Genomic DNA, 22,664 nt, shown 5'->3' with positions numbered 1-22,664 from the left:
AGGGAGCAGGAATGGTGAGGCAGCGGTTAGCCTCAAGGTGCAATTCCATTCATTCCTGGATACTGAGAGACAGAGGAGGAGGATTTTTAATTTTAAGGGATGCCACGTGAAGATGAGGATTTATTGTGATTCTATCTGATAACATCTGGATGGAGTTGTTGTTTTTTTTTTTTTAACGTCAAGTCACAGCAACAGTCCATTTTACTCCTTGCTTTGAGTGACATTCTGTTGTAAAGCAGTTTAAAACAAAAGTGAAAACTTTCACGCTGGAAGGCGGAGGAGGGGTTTGGTTCGAGGAGGGACGGACAGACAGACGGTTTACCTGGTGCCCGTCAGTAAAGCCATTTCGACTGCAACCCGAGCAGCCGATCTTCACTGGAAGTCTGATGATAAGGAGACGAGATAAGGCGCTAGATGAAGGGTAACGACAGACTTATGAAGACAAGGGTGGGGCATCAGGTCGTATATCCCTACATGTCCTGACCACAATTACCGAGGGGCCTCCGGTCACCTCCTGTGCGAACCAACATCTGCAACCTGCCGCCAGCTCCTCACAGTTGGACGTCCACTTCACAATAAATATAAATAACCAGAGAAATAACTGAATATGTATCATTACCCGCTAAATAGCAGTGTCATTTGCCATTTTGAGTCAAAAATGAAAGCGAATCAACCCCGACCTCAGCTCTGCTCCAAACCAAATCTGAACCACACTTTTTCTTTGCTGTTCACTTATAGCGTTTTGACTGTTCGACAGTTCTTTTCCTAGAAAACTCAGCAGATGTTCTATTTATTACGTTCGGACTGCCAAGAATCTCGGGGAGGACAACTGAACACGGGAAGAGAGGGAAACGTGTTGAAGAAACTCCCCTTTTCCCTCCTGAGAGGAAATTTTATGAACTCGCTGGGGAAAGATAAGACTTCGACACGACCGTTCATACTGCAGAAATCACTGCAGCACATTCACAGACCAGTCGTACATGTTCAATGTCCAAAGCGGCTAAAGTTGGCGTTTACGTCAGGATTCAAGGAATTTTGATTACGCGGGATTTTCTTTTAATGAAGACTGAGACATCCTCAGTTCTGTCCTCTATCTGCTTTATCTGATTTAACCATTTTTAGTTTTTATGAGAGGAAAAATCTAAGTCATGCACCAGACATTTGTCTTCAGTTCTTGTTTGCTATTTACAAAAGCAGACTTCACCATGGTCACCAGGCCTGCTGAACACAGACAGCAAAAGAATCATTTCCTATTTGAAACCTCATTATGTAACCAAAGAGTGGCTGTACGAGCTGGCTTGCCACCCCTGAAGCATCCATAGAGATTTTCTGTTTGATAAGTTAGTACGACATTGGTGTGGTCAGGAGGGCGGCTTGTTAAAGAGTCTCGGTTTTGACGTTAGGGGGTGGGTGGTAAACAGCTTCTCTCATGCATTGATCTCAATGGGAAGTATTACTGCGAGTTTAACAGGCAAGTCCAACCGCTATTCACAATCTCTGGTGGGCAGAAAAAGAGAACTGTGACAAGACAGCGTGCAAATTAGTTCCTTTTTAAAGATGTAAAAATAAAACCAGAAGATGAAGCATGTAAATTGTGAATGAAAGAGGCAGCTCCAACACAAGTTGACAACACAAGAATATTATGTCGCAGCTCTGTTTTAAAAATGAATAGAGATTTTAAATACTGATTATACATTTTGCTAAAACCCTTGCTAAAGCTGTAACTGCATTCTGTCTGCAAGTGGAAGGTAGACGGTGAGATAGCCGTGGCTCGTCCCGGCGTAGACTAAGTTTACCAACTGACTTCCACTGTTATTTTTAACTGAAAACATTTATATTAATAAAAGAACATCCTGGTAATGGTTCCACAAAACCGAGTAAGGCAGAAAAAAATATATAACGGTAACTAGCAAAGCAGGAACTGTTACCGCAACTACAATTCATTGAATTTGTTGTGAGCTACCTTTAAATCATGTTTTAATCACCTGGTAATATGTAAAGTCATTTAATTTATGGAATTTAATATTTAGGCAGGAAGGCATCAAGCTTATTTTCTTAAATCAAACATTTTGAATAGAAAGCTATCAGCGTGCTAACTTGCTGATGTTCGGAGTGTATGTTTACTTTGTCCCATTAACTCCAGCATTTGCTCATCAGCTCTCAGACTGCAAAGGGACAAAACTTGAGTTCTAGCGTATATAAATTGCGTCACATAGTCTGTGCCGTGGTTAACAGTTAACAAGGGGATGGCAATTGCCTCTGACTAGAGTACATGACTGTTAATGGTAACAGTGGCAGTATGACAAGATATCAATATAGATAGGATTGTGAAGCGGCTCCAAGGTCAGCTTTCCATGATATCTTCTTGGCAAAGACCACAATGTCCAAATCTGATATCTAAAAAAACTATGACATATCACAATTAGCGTGAATGTTATTAGAATTATTAAACCGCGGCCTACATTCAAAGGGCTAAATTACTGTAAAGACTCAATAATCTGGCAACACTGATTATCGAACTTCACTCCGAATGCGACACGAAATGTTATGGCATCGAATTGTTGAGATGTTTCAGTCTGGACCAAAACGTTTCTGCAGACTAACACTGCCAGAGAGCCATGCTGCTAACGTGGCTAAAATAAAAGCATTAAAAAAAATTAAACAAACACAACAAAAGGCACTGCAACCTTTGTGTCTGTTACAGTTTGACTACCAGTTCACCGTTCAACTTTACAGCTTCCTTACTGCTCACTTCTTTTTCATGAGAGCGAGTTTTTGACAGGTGACGTGAAGTGGTGATCATCTTCAAACAGACAGAGGGCTGGAACATCTGTCAGCTAGTGCATTTGACATTTAAAAAAAAAAAAAAAATCGAGTCAGACACAAGCGTTCATCTCAGCCTATGAAATCCTCCTCACATAAAAAAGGGAAAATTTAAGAGTTCTGAAATGGCCAAATTCCACAAATCACACTGGTGTGCTCACCTAGTTACTGGTAAACACACATCAACAATGACTAAAAAGCATTAATGACCTTTGATATATCCATAGGAAACAGAGAATCATCATCCCTGCTGCTTTATGGCTTAAGCTCTGACTTTGTTGCTGTCTTAAACACCATATATCTTTTACTGATTTATTATGTCAATCACTATCACCGCTGGAGAAACGATAAGCCACAACAATACAACATGAAGTGTCCTCGTCCGACACCTGACCGAGGTAAACAACTAAAAGTGAATTGCAGAGATTATGATCTGCCATAAAGTGTGCGAGTAACCACATCCAGGGGCCCGAGCCCAATCAGACAATACCGACAAGTATTTGTGACACGCGCTTGAAAAGAAGTCCGTCCAGACGTGCAGTCAGACTTTATACATTCAGCCTCGGGCTGCGCTGCCTATGTCATACAACTGCATTGTTAGCATCTGTGATGTGGTTAATGTCAAGGCGGTGCTGGAAAGGTGCTCATGTAACATCTACTTCACACATGGTGGTACAACATCCATAATTAATTAGAGCCCCACAAAGGGAAGAATCACTTCTTTGGAAATGGAGGAGTCTGTTTATTCTACTGAGATTCTGATGTTTCTACTGAAATTTCAGTTGTCCTACTTCACAATGAGGACTGTCTGTCTAATGGGGACGCATGTACCAACTGTGACTTATTCACGGGCACAGTATTATCAAGTTGCGGAAAGTAACTTTTACTCTACTTAAGCACAATGCTAAAGTACTTTTCCCATACTTGGGCTTTTCCAGAAATATTGTACTTTTTACTTCGCTACAACTTAGTGACAGCTTAAGTTAGTTTACCAATTTAGAGCAACAAGTAAAATATGGTGCATTTTATACATAGTTCAATGAGTTGATCACCTACGACATTTAAAACTGAGAAAAAGGGATTTAAAACACAGAAAATTAAACATCTTTTATTTAAATATTCTCTGATTACATTGAATAGTGTATATTATATTATTGGAAGTGTTTGTATTGATGTTTTTTTTCATGTGGTATCTGACTAATCCAAGTTAAATAATAATACTTCATATTTCATGTTGAGATGTGTTTTTATCATCTTAACTTAAAAGTAAACACAAACGGCAACTGTCAGACAAATGTAGCGGCTTGTAAAGAGTAAACTTCTTTTATTTTATTTTTTTTAAATGTAGTAAAGTACAAGTATCATAATATTTTGGTTAAGTTTAGTAATTGTACTATCAAATAGTAAATCTACTTATCTTTCCACCTCTGTAAGGTAGTAATATATGTAAATTACAGTATACCATGAATACTCAGAAAGGGGCTGTACTGCATCACAATATTCTACTACTTCAATTAAACCCTGCATTAACAGATATTTTGATAGGGGGGGAGCATAAACAAACTATGACAACAACAACATCACATTTTCAACTTAATGTTAACTCATAAGCAAACTGTTATTTTTACACACATCGAGCAGCGCAGTCACATTCATTTAGTGTATTTCTCACCATCAATTAACATTACAACACCTTATTTGATCCATTGTTAATATTAAAAAAAAAAATACTGATTATCTGAGTATTTCTTCCAACACTGGTATTACTGTATGTAGTGGACAAAAACACTGCATTCTTGTCAATCCAAACACACTACGTTTTCAGTAAATGCCAGTTCTCTGCGGTATCGGGACTATTTCCAATCTCAGCTTCTTACTTGTACCAGTCAGACGAAGAGTTATGATCTCACTTCGCTAACACAAAGCAAAACCGCATCTGTGACACCGACTCAAATGAGGACACACCAGTAAGCACGTCTACCGCTGGTCTGAGCTGTGAATGTGGGAGGAAGATGCCCCCTAAACAGAAAGCTGCGCTTGTGCTACACAGCGTCGAGATGACTAAGCATGAGGCCTGCTGCCTCTGGCACTGCGCAGACATGTTCCATTCTGTCAGAGCTCTGCAGCACATAGGCACCATTTCACACGGTCCCCCAACTCTTGGCCAAGCGAGTGGGAACTTTAGAGGCTCTGCCGACAGGCTATACCGAGCATTTACACACTGGAGCTGCAACTGCAACATCAAACCTCTTTTAACTGTATGCCGGTCCGCTCAGTGCAATCTATAAATACATATATGAAGGCTATGAGTGCACGCACATGCTGGTGATCCAGTACAGTTCATTTAATAGCAGTAAAAAAAAAAAGATTAAGACATTAAATCAAAGCTGGTGTTTTTGTTGTTAATTTTTTTTTTCAGCTCAAATGTGGAAAAATGACTTTTTGACACGGGGAGCAACGATATTGCTCTTCATGAACATTAAAATGAAAACTGAGTCCTATCTAAGGTATTTCCCCCAAGCAGCAAATATCTGAGCTAAGCTGTTCTCTTCAAACCAACCCCCCAGCATGAGTGCGTTCACAGTGTGTGTGGTCTGAGAGTGGAAAACATTTTATGCTTTGAGTCTTGAACGCCACCTACTGGTCTTGGGCACAAATTACTGTGCTGGTTTACATTCTTGATGAGCTCCAGGAAGTCAGAGGAAAATATTTCATGTTAAAACCTTTCGCCATGTCCAATAAAATACAAAATTTACAATATATTATTTCAATAAAATAAATGTTCCTATAGTTCTTATTGCACAATGTCCTCTGATTAATTTGCATCCATCCACTCAGCCAGAAAGTTCCGGTTGTCGTCCCTCCTCGTTTGAATCTCTTCTGTACATTAACATGTACGCTGTGCCTCTGTAAATAAAACAACAATAAACAGTTTTCAAGATAAAGTTGTGCATCTCAGAGTTTGAGGAAGGAATAAATTTAAAACACTGAGAACATTTAAATGCAATAAACAGGAATAAACCATCAGGTGTTATCTAAAAAGCAGTTCGCTGTTCAAAGACGAGACAACATGACAGACGAGACGGATTTCCTCTGTTTGAGAGTTCAAAAGTTTGAGACACAATCACCTATAGTCTTTAATCTTGACCGAGGAACAGACAATAAGGCTTTGTCTAAAGATGTAAAGCTGTTTCTGCAAGTATGAAGATAAAAGCTCCATGATGTCAGCGGGAGTGAAGCTTTTAGGGCTTTAAATGTTATTAATAAAATCTCAAATTTAACTCCGAAAGCAACTGGAAACCACTTTCAGCAGGATAAAACAAATCACATGTTTTTTGTTACTTCTTCCTGAAGGCATGATTCATGTATTCCACATTTTATAGATGAGGTAGAACAAAGAGAATTTGAGTTGTTAATTTGAGAAGAAATAAAAGAGCTGAACAGCTCTCTGTATTAGGCTCTGAATTTGTTGAATTTTACAACGTGTCTTTTCACACCTTCTTCCTGAAATTAAAGGAACAGTATGAGGTTTTCAGAGGTTATTTGTCTCTTCTGCAGTAAATATGCAGCTGGGACCAAAATGCTTAGCTTAGCTTAGCATAAAGGCCTGAAACTGAAGGAAACAGCTAGCCTTACTCTGTTAAAAACACAACATAGTTCTTCAGAGGGGGTGTTCGGAAAATGTTTAAGTCTTTGGAAAAACTAGTAGCTGTTTCCAATCTTTTGGCTAAGCTAAACTAATTGCCTCCTCGCTCCTGAAACACGGGCATGAAAGCGGTTTCGGCAAAAAAACCCAACAACAACAAAAAAAGAAGCAAACCTGTGCTTCAGCCAATATCCCAGACTAGTTCTCAAAGAATCATTAATTCTGACAGCTTGTTAAATATGGACTGAAAAAGGAACAAAACATCTACACTTTCATGACTATAGAAAACTTCATAATTAATCTGACAATCAATCAGTCTTTAGACAAAGCCGGACTGGCTGTTTCCCCGTTTGTTCTGGTCTTTCTGATGAGCTGAGCTAACCTCTCTACAAGACAGAACAGATATAAAAACTGGTGGTGACTAATGTACCTGGAACCTCCTCCATATGTTGCCCGAACTTCTTCCCAGGAGGCCTGTGTTTTAGTGGAAATCAGAAAGCAAATGAATCACAAATATGCAAAAAACTTAACATTACGCATGCAAAAATTCCACTTGAGCAAATGAAGAGTAAAAGCAAAATTTCTCCTCCTTTAATAGTTGTAGGGAGCAATCCTAAGACACGATTTCAGACATTTCATACAACCAATTCCAATTTTTGACTTTTGATTTCCTCAAAATATTTTTTTTTTTAATGTTTTATGAAGAGTTTTTTAACAAGTGCGAGGCCAGAAACAACTTTGGTTCCTGTGCGTATGATTTTGTCTGACTGAATTTACCAACTGAACACGGCTGTCGTCTGCGTAGTACCAGCGCCGGTCCACCTTGCTACGGACGTACGCGGTGTAGTGGCCGCCCGTTGTACACCCGCAGTGCACGACCACCGCGTACAGGGTGTACCTGCAATCATTCTGGAAGAACAAATCCATTTTTAGACGACAAAGGACATTAGTATCACGACAGAAGATAGGACACAGACGTACCTGGGCGAAGTCTGCGCAGAACGCTTCCTTCACGATCTCAGAGAAGTCAAAGTTTTCTGGAAAAGCCACTGCGCAGTCAAGTTTTCGGGTGAAGCCGCGCGTGTTGCGAAATCGTTTCAGGAGAATGCACAAGATACGAGGCAAGGAGACGAGTTTCACACCCTGAAAAACAAATTCAATGTCCAACGGTGATGACTAAGTTTGCAAATATTTTTGGGTGTTTTTGTTTTGTTTTGTTTTCTTTTAAACCGAGCTTCACCTGTTTTGATGGCGTCTTGGTTTCACATTGAGCACAAAAGCAGCAGTCGATGCCCCTCAGCTCCTGATGCTGGAAGAAGGAGGTGATACAGTCCTCCTGAAAAAGTTTCACAGTTTAGAACCACGGTGGGATATTTCCAGATATATGTTCATTTGTTTTCTCGATGAGAGACCTCTCTCACGTCTGAACATAAAATCATCTCGTTTGTTTAATCTGCACCAAAAAAAAACAACAACAATAAGTTGTGGGTTTTTTTTTTACGGTGTCGTGTGCCGGACTATTTCTTGGCGGGAAGGAATGACTTTCAGGAGTCTTCGCATCCTCATAAAACCACAAAACTTTGTTTGTTTTTAATACAGATTTAACAAGCAAGATATGACGGTTTAATAAACTTTAGAGGTACTGATTGGTAGATTTTGTTCGCAGAGCCAGGCTAGCTGATTCCCTGTGTTTAAAGATGTTTTACTAAGCTAAGCTGCCTGCAAGCTGTAGCTGCATATGTAACATACAGACATGAGATGGTATTGTCTGATTTCACCATATAGGCCCAGCAAGAAAACAAATAAGTGTTTTTCCAACATGTTGAAATATTCCTTTAAAAAAAAAAAAACAAGTACTAATTCAATAAAAATAGAAAAGTCACCAGAGTGTTGCGATCTTCCTTTATATGAAGAGGCAGGCTGAGCAGGTAGCTGGTTCGCTTCTGGATGGACTTGCACTCCAAACACTGCAGGATCGTCTCCACTGAAATCTTGTACAGGTCCTGGATTTGAAGAGCCTGGCAGAAGAGGAAAATACTGTATAGATTATATATTTAGAGATGAACAATAGAAAGTACTTTGAATAAAGACCCACCATAGCTCGGTCATTTATCTGCTGTTGTATGAAGTTCAGGATGGAGAGGAACACCTCATCAGCGTCATGCTGTACATAAACTGCAAAACATTCACATAGTTAGAAGTTGTGAAATAAACCGCAGCGATATGAGGTGTTTGCTGAAGTTTGGGTTACGTCGAAAGCGGTTTCTGTCGAGACAGCGGAGGAAGTCATCATGAGGATCAGTCCGACCACGGTCGTCCCGCATGGCCACAAGAACCCTCTTCAGCTGCAGGGGGACATTACGAGTCGCCTCTTCCACACCAGCTGTGTCCCACCTGGGAAAATTCATAAACTCTCATTAACTCTCCTTTTTTTTTTTTAGCACGAGAAACACATCCTTGTATCCACGTTCAAACCGGCACATTTTTCAAACATCTGAAAGGGTTTCAATATGTGGGGACTAAAACATCACCTAAACCGTATTTGATCAAAAACATTAGTTTGTTTTCGACCATGTTTTTAAGGTGTTAGCGCTTTATAAGGCAGGATCATGATGAATCTAGTACTTCCTTTACTTACTTTTCTAATAACTCTGCTAGTTCCCAGGTAGCAGAGAGGGTCTGCAGCAAAGTGTTCACACAGCAGGATAGATAGTTGTTGGTGAGACCTCTCATACCTGTGACACCAACGAAAAGGTGAAATAACAGTCTGTGACACCTTGAATCATGCTAACAATGGTCAGCCTATCATTACAAACCCCATCGACAAGCTACGAATGCCAGTGTGCATTAAGCATGTGTGAAAATAAAATTTTTAAAAAATGTAACAGCAGAGTACTATGGTAACCCCAGCAGTGTGGGGTTAAATGTAAATACAGCTGTGCAGAACACCCACTTCATGTATATATTCTGTTAAAATAACATGAATTGTTTTTTACAGACAGAGCATGAGATGTGTTTAGTTTAGTGGTTTGAGGTCCGATGTGGAGCAGACATTTATCTGACACAGATCCAAGGTCAGTATTTGGCTTTCGATGTCACTGAAACCCACCTGATGGATTTATTGGTTGTGAAGAGGAAAAATAATTGTTAAATGCAATAAAAACAGTCGAAAACTTGTCTAAAATTGGCGCTCTGCATGTTAAGCATAACAAACTGAATTTTTACAGGTTGTGGTTCGGAGCTGGTGGAGAGCTTAATTCAGCCACAATGTGGTAACAGTTCCACCAGATGATGAAACTCCAGATCTGTTTGAGTCCTCCAGAAGCCATGTTGGGGGTTTTAGGGAGTAAAACAAGGAATTAAATGTATATTTAAAATGCTAAAAGGTCTGTGAGTTGAGTTTGTGTTGGTGGAATACTCGACTGCATTTAAAGCTATTTCCAATATTTTGTCCAAAAACAAACTGTTAAGTTACATTTCATGATAATAGCAGACTTTGCATTAAGTGTAACTAGGCAACTAAAACCACACTTTGAAATTACTCCATTTCAAGCAGAGGTCCTGCATTGAAAATATTATTTAAGTATTTAAGTAGGACCATGTAAAGTATTATATTCAGAATATAGCCCCTGTACTGGTATACCAGTAATCAGGGGTCATATGTAAGCAGCACTGTATTATTGTAGTTGGTTGAGCTGATTTTTAATTATATATTATTTATTTAGTACAGGACTGCATCTACGATCATTTCTACTGTCACTCGATCTGATGATCAGTTGTTTGTGTTAAATGTCATCAGAGTTAGGTGGAGCCCAAAGTGACACCATCACGATGTCTGTTTTGTTAAATCAGCTGTCAAATTCTCACAATTATGGACGATGAATTGAAATAATTTCAAGTATTAATTAAATATTAATCCTCACGTTCGAGAAGCTGGAATTATGAAATTTGCGTCTCTTTTTTTTTTTTTTTTTTTTAAAGATAAATAACATGATTCTCAACATTTGCAGTTACATTTAAATGATTGTTTTATTCAATGTAGAGTATTTTAACTAATCGCGAAGTAAATTATTTTCCACTTGCAAATCGTAAATTTGTTAAGTAACATGTACTTTAAACTGGTTAAAGTCAAATGACAGTAAAGTAGGCTACCCAGGTGAAGTACAAGTACCTCTAAATTGTGCAGTATTTGAGTATAAGTATTTTTACATACCGCCACCGGTAAGGGCTCCTGCATTACCGTGTACAGAGGTTTATATTTTGCTGTGTTAATTACTAAACTAAAATGAAATAGCTTTACCATCAAGCCGAGTCTGGTAGATTTGTATATTTACCGAGATTGACGGGACACCAAGAGATTCGAGTAGAAAGCCATCTAGACATCACTAGACCTCACTTCTTCTTCTTCTTCTTCTTCAGGTGTCGGTTCGGTTTCCTTCCTGGAGGTCTCCGGTCTGGTTGCAGACTCGACCTGCACTTCGGGTACTGCTTCACTAAAACCAATAGGGATCAAGTGTTTCATGCCGACATCTCACCGTAAACACCCAGCGTCACGTCAGCAGCTTCAGCTTCACTTTCGTTTTACACTTTCCTGCTCGCTTTGCTGGAATCGAAACTTAAAGCTGCAATGAACAGACTACAAAAATGAACAAGTCATCCTGCAACACAAACTACGGAGAGACGTTAGTCAGAAATGTGTGTTACGTGTTATGCAATGGAAAGATGAAAACGTTTCCAAATGTGTGCAACGATTTGTGCGCACTTCTCCAATCCAAACACAAATACTAAGCACTTTTAACACACGTAAAACAATATTCACACAACCGATTAATACTTTATGTCGACAGTTTTGTAACTTTTAACTGTTAATCTAGTCTTTTGAAAAGCTTCCTGTTCACAAATGTCTACATTTTATTCTTTTTATTTACAGTTTCGAGACTCTTCTTGTTCTCCATCTCCACACATCCACAAACACATGCTGCGTTTAAGTGCTGGTGGAAAACTGGGACATCTGGCTTTTTAGTGAATTATTGTGTAAATTTTAAAAAGGGAAAAAAACATTTTTCTAAACAGACAGAATAGCTCATCACCCCTCGATCACAAATCACAACACACATTTCAAGATGTGTGACACAAAGTCACAATAACGGTAAAAACAACAACAACAACAACAACAACAAAAAAAAAACCAGCATTCAATTCTGGAAGTCAAATCTTCCCAACTTTATTTGAATCCTTTTTTCTTAAAACTAAAAAAAAAAAAGAAATTGAAATGTACAGCATTGTTGCCCTTTATTTTTGACAGACATTTTATATGCAAGATAAACAAAAAAAGGGAATAAGCCGCGTTCTCTCACAAAACACAGTCGAGTGAGAATGAATCAAAACGCGCTCCAGTCTTTTACAGACTTTGAGTGAGAATCTGATAATATGGTGCGAACATGTCACTCCACATCTGTTTGAGCAGCTCAAGAAGTTTGGAAATCCACATGAAAGCAGACGGGAGAGCTGCGGATAAAACAATTAAAAACGGGTATGAAATCATTTCCAATCAAATGGTTTTCTTTGTAACTTTTGAAAATCTGGTGATGATATCAGTATGAATCAAAATATCTCGTCCGACCTGGATCCATCCGGACAAAAAGCATGTAGAGGAGGACAGCAGCCAGAAACACTCTCCGGAGAGGGAATGAGCCGGAGCCGGACCTCAAGAACTTTCTGTATAAAAACTTGAGGATGGCTCCAAGTTTATGGATCACAGTACCTGCAGGGGACGGACACACACACACACACACACACACACACACACACACACACACACACACACACACAACACACACACAACACACAGAGCTCATCAAAAGGTCTTATTTGTACCCATGTGACTTAATAAAATGCCTGTCATGAGGTCTGAGCTGAAATAAGAGACCTTGAGTTGGGACCGGATGTGCCGTGATCTCAGAGTTCGGACTGCCGCCGGGATTCAGGGGCGCTTCTCGACTCTGTCGCTCTTTTTCTTCCACGACATCCAGCGCCGTCTGTCTCTGGTCCTCCGTGAACGCAGCGCAACCGACCTCGCCTGCGATCAGATCCCGAGCCTCCTCTGCATGTCCCAGAGGCACGAGGACGTGCAGCAGATGCAGCTCTGCGACTGTCCCGAACCCAGACGCTCCGCTGTTTGACGGACAGCGTAACCAAACCCCGGCGGCCTCCTGCATCAGCGCGGGCTCACCCACCTTGGAGTAAAGAAGGACGCTGCAGGAACGAGAGAGAGGATGAAGTCAGTTGGTGTTTAATGACATTTTAAAACCTTCTCTTATTCTAGTTTCTCACATGTGAAGGTGTGCTGCTTTTCTTTGTCACATTCTGTATGACATTAAAGTGGGTTTGAACCAGAGAACGAGCAATACTGGATTTTCGGGGCCGATACCAATACAAGGTTGGAAAACCATGCTGATGTTGATAGATCGGTCAATAATGTGGTTATCAAACAACTTTTGTGGAGTCAGTAACAGCAAAATCTCATTTTGAAGACACTGTAATGATCATTTTTGCTTAATATCGCTTTTGAACAAATAAACTTCGGTGGTTACTAATTTTCTTCTGCAGTTACTCCTTAGGAGACTGATTTGAGCTCTCCTCACCACATCTGCATGATTTTAGCTGGTATTTTCTCCTGGTGCTCGTACTGCTGTAGGACCCAGGAGAGGACACCGTGCCACCGGTTCAGCTCTGCCAGGGCCTGAATCCCCAAAATGCAGAAAGCAGCCTTAAACTCTCCACATCTGCGGATTAAAAAAAAAAAAACAAAAAAAAAACACAGAAACAAAGTTAAGAGAAACATGCAGGCTGCAGGGAGAAGTGAAGTGAATCCAGCTTTCAGACTGTCACCTCGTGTCCTCTGGCTCCATGCTGCACGTCAGGCTCTCCAGACCCCTGTCGCATGTGTCAAAGGCCGCCTGGAAATCTTTGTGGACCATCATTTGCTCTGCAGCCGTGTCCAGCATGTTGAGCATCTGTGTGACGGTGGAGGAGAGCGGAGGGCTGCGAGCTGGCGCCCGACCGGTGGAGCAGCTGCTCATGACTTACACATTGAAGACAACTACAAGAAAAAATAAAAAAATAAAGAAAAAAAAGTCGAGCTGTTTACAACGCTGTGAGAAGCTGGTTGACTCAGAGCATATTATATTAAAGCCGAATACTAAATAAACCTGTGAAAAGGGGTTCCGTTTGCACGCCGTACTCTCCCCAGCGTTTTGTTTACCTTCGTGATCTTCGGATCTTCCTGGATTCAGGTCGCCGGCCAATCAGACGCCGCGACCTTCAGCGTGTTTAACACAACCAATCATATTGCAGCTTCTTTGAACGCACGTCATCGCTTTCCTCCCCAGCTTGTAAACACGTGCACGGAGCGGTGCGTGTTTCTGCGACACATTTAACGAGGTAATTTAAACTACTGGTTCTTAAGCGACACTTAACTTTTATATTGTGGAATAACGGACATAAGAGTATTAGTTTATTACGCAAAAAAAAAAACGGCAGCTTCGACGTATTTTAAGGGCTGAACGACACTAGCGACGGTGGCTAACTAACTAGCGGCTAGAATTAGCCATGAAACTTGCTGCATTTAACCAGTTTTAATATTTAGTCATAAACATAAACGAATTTCGTGATCATATTTATTTTCTGGCTGATGTGTGAATAAATGTTACAAACAGGATTTTACGTCTTTTTTTTTTTTTTTTTAAATGTTTGCGGGTTTTCACGTACGACGCTGAAACATCAGGTTTTTTTTTTTTTTTTAACTCGCCAACAAACTTCATGCAAAAAGTCTGCTGATAAAAATTATTCTCCCTTTTGATTTGTTTTCATTTCCAGTGTCAACACCAATAGTGAAAAGGGATGCGAACTTTTAAAGAAGGATCTCCTGGTTTTGGTACCTCGTGCATTTAATGTGAACTCCCATTTATAAATACAGTTAAAAAAAAATATACTTAATAATAAAAGTGTCCTACTTTATTACAGTGTGTGACACTGCATAACTGCTTCCTGTCACAGTATTGGAAAATAAAGCAATTAGGGTGATGAATGCAGAACAACCTGATCAAGCCTGTCTTATGTTCTCATTATTTTTAGTTTGTACTGCTGTCAGTTGTTTGTTTGTTTGTTTGTTTTTGTTTTTTTAACGTGGTGAACCCTTCCTCACAACAATGTGAAAAGCAGTTGGTTTGAATGGAGTTTTATTGTCTTTTTTCCACAGCGTCTTTAAAATGGCGAAAAGCCTGCGGAGTAAATGGAAGAGGAAGATGCGAGCGGAGAAGAGGAAAAAAAACGCTCCCAAGGAGCTGGTTCGCCTGAAACAAGCTCTGAGCCTGGACAAGAAGGGAGAAGCTGTCATGGCCGACATGCAGGAGATCGCCACGGTGGTGCCGGCCGACAAGATACAGAAGCAGGCGGATGCCGAAACGGCAGAAGGTGACGGTGAGATCATAACTCGGGTCTTTTATAGTTATACAATTTCACTTTTGAATCACCTCAGCGATTTCAAGTGAGTGAGGTGAAAGACGGTGTTGTCTTGCTGCAAGATGAATGAATATAATAAAATAAATGTTTCCAATCAGCCTTTTTGGGGGCACAGTTGGTGTATTTTAATTGTTGCTCTTCTGCATTTCTGTGTTGTCAGAAGGGAAGATGGACCTGGACAGTAAGCGCAACAAGAAAACTCTTCTGGATGAAAACGGACAGTATCCGCAGTGGATGAGCCAACGACAGGCCAAGAAACTGAAAGGCAAACGGATGGCAAATAAAGGCGGTCAGGGCAAGAAGAAGAAGAAGAAGGGTCTTGCCTGGTGAAACAGAGAACCAGGAGACGGTTGCTTCGTCGTAAAGACTTTGAACGCAGAATCACGGGATTGTTTCGTGTTTTCTTTTCTGCATGATGAGTGTGGATTTTCTGATATTACATCTCCCTTTTCTGTTCAGCGGATTATACGATTCATGGCTAAAGAGCCTGAAAGTGTGCAAGAGTTCACTGCCGAAATGGAGATGATCCGCATGTATTCTCTGCTACAAGTTATATATTTCTCTACTCTGACAAAAAAAAAACATTTCCAGTCCTCTGACTTGTTCGTTCTGATGTATCTTTAGGTTTTTTTTTTTAAGTTTTTTTTACCCCTCACAGCAGGGTGATAGTTTTCCTGAAATCAGTGCTTCGTAGTAGATTTCTGCAAAATTTTGTATAAGTGAATTGTTCTGGATTAAATCAGATAGAATCTGATTGAAGATACCACAGTTTACTTGATATTATTAATTGGACAGCAAACAAAATATGTTCTTAAAATAGAAATCCAGTGACATTTATGAAGAAGAATAATAACATTAGTCTGAGTTGATACTGATTAAAAAAAAAAAAATGGTCTAATAAAAGTTGTCAGCATACAAACGACACAACCTTCCTTGAAAAAATTGTATTGTCTCTAATGTACTCATTGCAGCTAAATGGTGTAAATTATTACCACTAATTTGGGCTCGGTCGTCACACAAGGGCTGCAAATAAGAATTATTTCATTAATCTGTTGACTATTTTCTTGAATAATCAATTAGCTGTTTGGTCTTTAAAATGTCAGAAAATGGTGTAAATGTCATGTTTTGACCAACAGTCCTTTACCAAAGATATTCAGTTAATATGAAAGATTGAAAGAACCAAGAAATATTTTAATGATTCAATTGATAAACAAAAGATTTGGCGGTTTATTTTGTCAGTCAACTGATTAATTGATGAGCTAATCGTTAAGGCTTTTTATAATAACCTCAATACATCGCTGCAGATCATAAGCAAGATGTTACACACTAATCGGTTGATTAAAACATTTACTGTGATATATAAATACGGAGCTAAATTCACAAGAAACCAGTTTGTGTGAACGAAGCTTGCGCAAAAACCAGCTGCCGGAGCGTGTCGCTCAATCCATCAGCTGAACGTAAGCGGCGGGGAAAAGGCCGAAGCGTCCGTGACACTGTCCCTTCCACCAGCCCTCGTCAATCATCTCTACGTTGGTGATGACGTCGTCCGGATTGAAGGAGATTTCATCATCCGCCTCTGAGTGGAAAAAGAGACCGAAGGATGAAGTCCTCAGAAGTGATCACATTTAGGAACGGGAGGCGCTTCAGGCGTCTTGCATCCCGCCATGATTTAAAAGAAAGAATAACGTAACGGAGGTTTGTCATCGAGAATCAGAACAGACGTTTATAGAGTTTTAGCTCATTAATATGCAAATGTATGCAACAAGACGCACCAAAATCCAATCGGACAGCTGGACAGTGCACGATTGAATTAAAGTATTCACGGCAACGTGTCCACAGAGTCGCATGTAACATGAAAATGAATGATCATACCTCCCTCATAGTCATAAATTGCTTTCGCCTGCAGGCCACGTGTCAGGTCTTCGTAGTCGTTATCGACAGCTGTAACAGAAAACACGGAGATGTTTATATTTTACATGTGAGAGGCTTCCAGTTTAACGGATGGCTGTGCTCAGAGACTGACTCGGTGCAGGAGGAAGAGGAGGAGGAGGAGTTTCAGCCAGTTCCTCGTAGTCTCCGTCATCATCCACCTCTACCGACCTCTGCGGTAGAGGAGGGGCGTCGTGCTCCAGGAAGTCGTCGGAGCGTGAAGGCAGGGCCGGGGGCTCGTCGTAGTCTGGTTCTTCCTGGTAACGTAACACGGAAAGAGAGATGGACTCGTACAAGTTGTCGGATCCATGTATGACAACATTTATTAACAAACAAAATATGTTTAAATCTTCAGATTTATGTCTTCGGTAAGAAGCTGTGAGCTTTGTGTATCGTGCAACAGACAGGAGAATGAAGTCAGAAAGTATGAAGACATTGGCTTTGGCTGCTTTTTCCAAACATCTTTCAAACAGGTGACTGAATTATACTGCCGGTACATCCGATTCTTCACGTCTGTGTCTCACCTCTGGTTCTGGTTCTGGTTCTGGTTCTGGCTCTGGCTCCGATTCTGGTTCTGGTATCTCTTGTATCTCTGGCATGTGCTGGTGGATTTCTGGTGGCGGCGGCATCTCGTACTCTGGAGCCACATCTGGAACAGGTGGTGGATGAAATTCCTCCTCTTTGCTGTTTTGCTCCTGAAGGAAACGACATAAAATCCGATACCACTCTTGTGCACTGAAAACGACGTAAGGCATCAACAGTGCGGCGTCCTGTTACCTCCTGCCTGCGTTTGGCCTCCTCTCGCTCTCTGCTCTCTCTGGCTTGCCTCCTCGCTCTCTCTTCTTCTACTCTCTTCCTGTTCTCTTCGTCCGAAGCCTTCGCCATGCTCTCAAAGCGCGCCTTCAGTTTCCCCGCACCTGCGCTGGCTGCATGACAGACAGAAATCGGTATGTATGGAGACCTCTGCTGTGTTTTCAGCCGTTGGAACGTGGAAACTTTTCAACGGGAGCGGACGTAACAGCGAGGTTGGTTATGTTGAGGAGAACGAATGAACTCACAGGCTTCTAACGGCTGCGTCTTCTCATAAGCAGAGGTTGGAGAGTCCATGTCGGAGAAGCCTGCTGCACTCTAGACGTTGATAACGGGAGAGGATCATTTATTTACAGTATTTTTGAATAATAACAACATTATTCATGATAAATCAATCATGTGCACGGCTAAAAAGAATACAGACATAAAATCGATCTAAATTGACAAGCAAGTGTTCGTAATCCAAGAATTTTGTTGCTTGTCTCCGATTGCCAAAGCAGGACGGTGATGCAACCTGATTTCATCTGATTATATCACCACATCTGGCCTGAAAACAGTCACGGAGGCCAGATGTTAGCATGGCCGTACATATAAACCACACTACATACCAATATATAAACAAAAGGTGCTGGATGCTAAAAACATATGATCAAAACATCTGCATAATTGCGCAGACAAGTGTGCAGATGTTTTGACCTTATTTCCTTTTTTAAAGGAAGATTAAAACCATACAAATTAATATTAGTGCCAATAATAACTAATTTACGTTGGAATTAATGTAACAACAACAACACATATCGGTGTCTTTGTGTCCCGAGGCAGCTTCATCTACTTTCAGTTTCTATTGTTCTACAAGATGTCCTACTATGTCATTGCAGATTAAACAATGAATTAAATGAAAATAATGCTGACCTTATCCATGCGGTCTGCCTGTACTCCGTAACGACCACCAAAACCTGCTGAATAATCTAAACGGAGATACATGTGATCAGTCGGATGAACTCCACGAAGTCCACCAACGTTTAAAATCACACATACAACAAAGCGTCTCACCTTTTTGTGACTGATGTTTCTCCGTCTCGCCTTTGTAATCGTACCCCAAAGCAGCTTTATCCACTTTCTCCTTCTCTACGCCAAACTTCCCTCCAAATCCCTTCGAGTAGTCTGAAACACGCAAGAGTATAAAATGTCAGGAAAAAGGTGTCGGAACAGACAAACACGACGACCTTTAACTCACCTCTCTGCGACTGGTGCTTCTCCGTTTCTCCTTTATAGTCGTAACCCAGAGCAGCTTTGTCCACCTTCTCCCTCTCCACCCCGTACTTCCCTCCGAATCCCTTCGCGTAGTCTGGAGGAAAATAAGATGCAGATGCAAAATAAAGTGCGCACACCGTATCAAATGTGGCAACTGCAACGACTTGGACTCACCTTTTTGTGACTGATGCTTCTCTGTCTCGCCTTTATAGTCGTAGCCCAAAGCTGCTTTATCCACCTTTTCCTTTTCAACGCCGTACTTTCCTCCAAATCCCTTTGAGTAATCTAAAAGGAAATACTGAATGAGACCTTCTACCTCCTGCAGGGGCGACAATTACTAAAGGGGGAATTTGTACATTAGAAACTGGACCTGCCTTTCTGAGATCCATGCTGCTGCACTTCTCCTTTGTATTCGAAGCCCATGGCGGACTGCACAGATAACACAGAGAATGCATTTAATCATAAATAAATATTATATTAAAATGTATAGCACTTAAATTAAGTTGGCAACTCTTCAGCTCAGCAACAAGGAACACGGTAAAAGATTTAAAAAAAAAAAAAACGAAGATAAAAGAAGACATCATGGCAATCAACGATAAACATATAAATAAGTGTAATAAATATAGAAAAGATAAAACACAGGCATCAGCAGCTTTAAAGTGCTTAAAGCTTTAAAGTGCAAGGCGGTGCATTGTTGAGGTGTCGGTTTTGGCAAAGTGTGAAAGTTTTTATTGCCTATTATTCGTCCTCGGAGATGAAATGGGTGCGATGTGCTCTCATAGTTGTTTCTCCAACTGTAGAAGAGTCCACGTTTCTCACCTTATCAACGCGGTCTTTCTGGACACCAAACTTCCCGCCGAACCCCTGAGCTGCATCTTTCTGGGAAGAGTGCTGCTCAACTTGAGCCACGTAGTCGTGACCCAAAGCCCCCTGGAGGGTAGAAATTCAGTCATTACACGGCAGCACAGTTTGAATGAGCAGGATAAAGTATATTAAAGTGACAGTTAACCTTGTCCATCCGGTCCTTTTCCACTCCAAACTTCCCTCCATATCCGTACGACGCTTTGGGAACATGCTCCTTCTGCTTCCCCTGCTCGTGCTCCATGGCGACCTTGTTTCTGAGGTCCGCGACGCTGCGGGGATTAAACACGCCGGTACTGAAATGGATGCGCATGATTTGCACGAGTACGAACACACAGTAACATTCAGCATGCCGTTAAAAACTCGGGCCATTTCAAGTTTGCCAAGGTGCCAAGTCACCGTTGGTTCATGTTTTGGTCACAAATAAATCTATTAAGGTCACATCTTGAAAATGTCCTTTCTTTGGATTTTACTGATTCAGCACATAAACACATCACTTTCCTCTTGTGTGTTTTAGGGAAAGAAATTGCTTTGCTAACACTGACAATAACAAATAAGGGTCACACTCAGTGCTCAAAGTGTGCACGGAAAAAATAGTAAATCGTATGCACCACATGTCCGAGGAACACTTTTTAAATCAGGCTGTAACAAAAGGATTTGAAATGGTTAATAAATGACCGACCTACATTTTAAAGAAAAGTTATAAGCCGTTAATAAGAGCATCTTGGAGGTTGTTCCTCTGCTGTTACCTGTTCTTGTTAGGTAATATTACACCCTCTCATGAGCCATGAAGTCCAGAGAGGTCTTGTAAATTCTTAATGGCCTAAATGGACTTTGGTCCAGATGCTTGGTCGCTTGGTCTGTTAACTGTCTACCTGATGAACCTAATTACCGTATAAAAGGATTAATTACATGTCTTCCTGGAGAGGGATAAATAACAACCTAGAAAAAGTGCCAAACTTAATCTATACGTCCTTTTAATCAGTGACTTATTAAAAGGTCGTGACTAAATCTGTGATCTCTAGTCCTATTCTTGCTGTCCGAGTTTACAGTCTCATCATATCAGCAGTGGTTTAAATCTCACTTACCCATATTAGGAGACACTTGAAATGTCTGTGCTCCGCTCTTACTTCCTCTTCCTGTTGCTACACTGCAACCACTCTGACCTGAATTTCTCCAAATCTTCTATCCAATCATTACTTCGAGACACCTCTTATGTTCTTTTACCTGATGTGCTCTTTACGTCCCGAGCCCTCGATGGTTTTGGCTCCCCACCTCTGCTCCTGCTCCGATACGTCATTCTGAAAAGCAAAAATCAGACAAAAGTTGACAGACGTGCCCCCGCCGCCACCCCGCTCACCCCACCTCACCCCACAATGACACACACACACTCCAGGAAGTATACAGTACCTCAAAATCAGGGTCTGTCTCCCAGTCATCCCCCTCTGAAGCCACCTTCATGCTCACATTGTGGCCCACTACTGACTTCCACATCTGCGGGAAAGAAAACACTGTGAGCCACACAAGGACACATGAGAATGAAGACAATAAGTCATCAATACTTTTCACTACCGACCTCTGCATGTGTCCAGAATTGGACACATTGAACACGGTCACATCTATACACACAGAAGTATCAGCGTTCAGTGTTTGTTGGATAAAAATATACAACCACAAGCTCTGACCACCAGTTTGCTGAAGTCACAAAAAGGAAGTTATTTTCAACTTCAGCTTCATTTCCTTATAAAGAAACACATTAAAACACCGGAAAAAAAACAACATCACAACAGCATGTTATTTTAGAGAATTATGCACCAAACACCAAATAATCTTTAATAAATTTTAAAAAAAACCAAGGTTATTTGTCACGAGGGAAGCACTGAATCATTGGGGAATTAAGGGAATTGCATTTAAAAAAAAAAAAAAAAATTTACTTGTATTTTTTTAATCAAATTTGTACTGGTAGTTCAATTATTCTAAGCACACCAGCAGTCATACTAGAAATAATATTGTAAAAATAGAAGTTAAAATAGCTACATAACGTTAGCCCTACCCATCTCACTTACTACTTCCTTAATTAAACGGAAATATGAATAAAGTCAAACCAAACGCAGGACTGTTAGTGACTTAGCTTTAAATTTAAAAAAAATAACATTACCTTTCAGTTGTTACGCAGAATATCCGTGTGGAGGTGGAAAATACAAACACTCAATTTTCTTGAGGTCCTTCACACAACAGTTTGACGGGCGACGCGTAGGTGGACGCGGATGCAGCGCACGTGAACGCGCGTTGTAAATAATTGTACAGATATTGTCCCTTTCTGTGATTTTAATAATCAATTCACGAAAATTACTTTGCTATTGTTCTGGTTAAAAAAACCCAAAAAAAAACCAAAACCAGAAGAAGATTCAAATGCGTTAAAAAAAAATTCGACAGAAATGTCAAAAATAATTAAACGTGGCGTTCAAGTACCCTCGGAAATCAAGAAATGAACAATCAAACAAAGTTCTTTTAAGTTGAAGGAGGTAAATAAAAAGGTCAATTCGGGGAAAACTTGTAGTTATTGTACATGCTCTTACTTCCAACAGCGTTTATGAGCAAAACTTCAATGCAGAGAGGCTGTGACTCAGCCCGTTGTGTTGTAGTTATAACACTTGGGGGCAGACTTGCACAGTTTAAACACAGCTGTGATTGTATTATCTAACCCCAGGAAATGTCCCATTCTTCATTCAAAACTGATTTTATTCTTATCCCACTGATTGATTAAACTAAAAATTAGCAGACATGTAGTCTTTATTCTATGCTACAGGATATTACA

The 22,664-nt window shown here is 40.5% G+C and overlaps 4 protein-coding genes across 7 annotated transcripts; 1 reads left to right on the top strand and 3 right to left on the bottom strand.

The window, feature by feature from the left end:
* Window positions 1–3,950: 3,950 nt before the first annotated feature.
* usp18 (ubiquitin specific peptidase 18) lies at window positions 3,951–11,122 on the bottom strand. Its single transcript, XM_069164956.1, has 10 exons — window positions 10,804–11,122; window positions 9,108–9,204; window positions 8,721–8,863; window positions 8,565–8,644; window positions 8,353–8,487; window positions 7,710–7,805; window positions 7,451–7,612; window positions 7,247–7,378; window positions 6,900–6,943; window positions 3,951–5,730 (listed from the first exon to the last, which is right to left on the bottom strand). Exons 1-10 carry the CDS (start codon window positions 10,850–10,852, stop codon window positions 5,658–5,660), a joined length of 1,011 nt encoding a protein of 336 aa, XP_069021057.1. The 5' UTR covers window positions 10,853–11,122; the 3' UTR covers window positions 3,951–5,657.
* Window positions 11,123–11,663: 541 nt separating this feature from the next.
* On the bottom strand, window positions 11,664–14,734 carry pex26 (peroxisomal biogenesis factor 26). 3 transcript variants are annotated; one of them, XM_069164861.1, is made up of 6 exons: window positions 13,681–14,734; window positions 13,361–13,571; window positions 13,114–13,254; window positions 12,399–12,724; window positions 12,093–12,233; window positions 11,664–11,977 (listed from the first exon to the last, which is right to left on the bottom strand). In XM_069164861.1, the coding sequence occupies exons 2-6, from the start codon at window positions 13,549–13,551 to the stop codon at window positions 11,871–11,873; spliced, it is 906 nt and encodes a 301-aa protein (XP_069020962.1). In that variant the 5' UTR covers window positions 13,552–13,571; window positions 13,681–14,734; the 3' UTR covers window positions 11,664–11,870. The 3 variants fall into 3 exon arrangements, with proteins under 3 accessions (XP_069020962.1, XP_069020963.1, XP_069020961.1); XM_069164862.1 differs by having other exon boundaries at window positions 13,734–14,734; XM_069164860.1 differs by having other exon boundaries at window positions 13,361–14,734.
* A 5-nt stretch (window positions 14,735–14,739) lies between these two features.
* llph (LLP homolog, long-term synaptic facilitation factor) lies at window positions 14,740–15,751 on the top strand. Of its 2 annotated transcripts, none has more exons than XM_069164865.1 (2): window positions 14,740–14,944; window positions 15,153–15,751. In XM_069164865.1, the coding sequence occupies exons 1-2, from the start codon at window positions 14,740–14,742 to the stop codon at window positions 15,320–15,322; spliced, it is 375 nt and encodes a 124-aa protein (XP_069020966.1). In that variant the 3' UTR covers window positions 15,323–15,751. The 2 variants fall into 2 exon arrangements, with proteins under 2 accessions (XP_069020966.1, XP_069020965.1); XM_069164864.1 differs by having other exon boundaries at window positions 14,740–14,950.
* A 439-nt stretch (window positions 15,752–16,190) lies between these two features.
* hcls1 (hematopoietic cell-specific Lyn substrate 1) lies at window positions 16,191–22,119 on the bottom strand. Its single transcript, XM_069164859.1, has 16 exons — window positions 22,005–22,119; window positions 21,257–21,340; window positions 21,074–21,147; window positions 19,995–20,118; window positions 19,805–19,915; window positions 19,360–19,414; window positions 19,160–19,270; window positions 18,969–19,079; window positions 18,785–18,895; window positions 18,644–18,699; window positions 17,980–18,049; window positions 17,699–17,847; window positions 17,446–17,616; window positions 17,016–17,178; window positions 16,865–16,933; window positions 16,191–16,568 (listed from the first exon to the last, which is right to left on the bottom strand). The coding sequence occupies exons 2-16, from the start codon at window positions 21,338–21,340 to the stop codon at window positions 16,432–16,434; spliced, it is 1,596 nt and encodes a 531-aa protein (XP_069020960.1). The 5' UTR covers window positions 22,005–22,119; the 3' UTR covers window positions 16,191–16,431.
* Between the last annotated feature and the right edge of the window lie 545 nt (window positions 22,120–22,664).

This window comes from Embiotoca jacksoni, unplaced genomic scaffold (assembly GCF_022577435.1).
Source record: "Embiotoca jacksoni isolate LCO1_2020_lvr unplaced genomic scaffold, fEmbJac1.0.p SCAF_32, whole genome shotgun sequence".
Classification (NCBI taxonomy): Eukaryota; Metazoa; Chordata; class Actinopteri; family Embiotocidae; genus Embiotoca; species Embiotoca jacksoni.
Note: the sequence above shows the minus strand (reverse complement) of the source record. Positions and strands in the feature narration are given on the sequence as shown.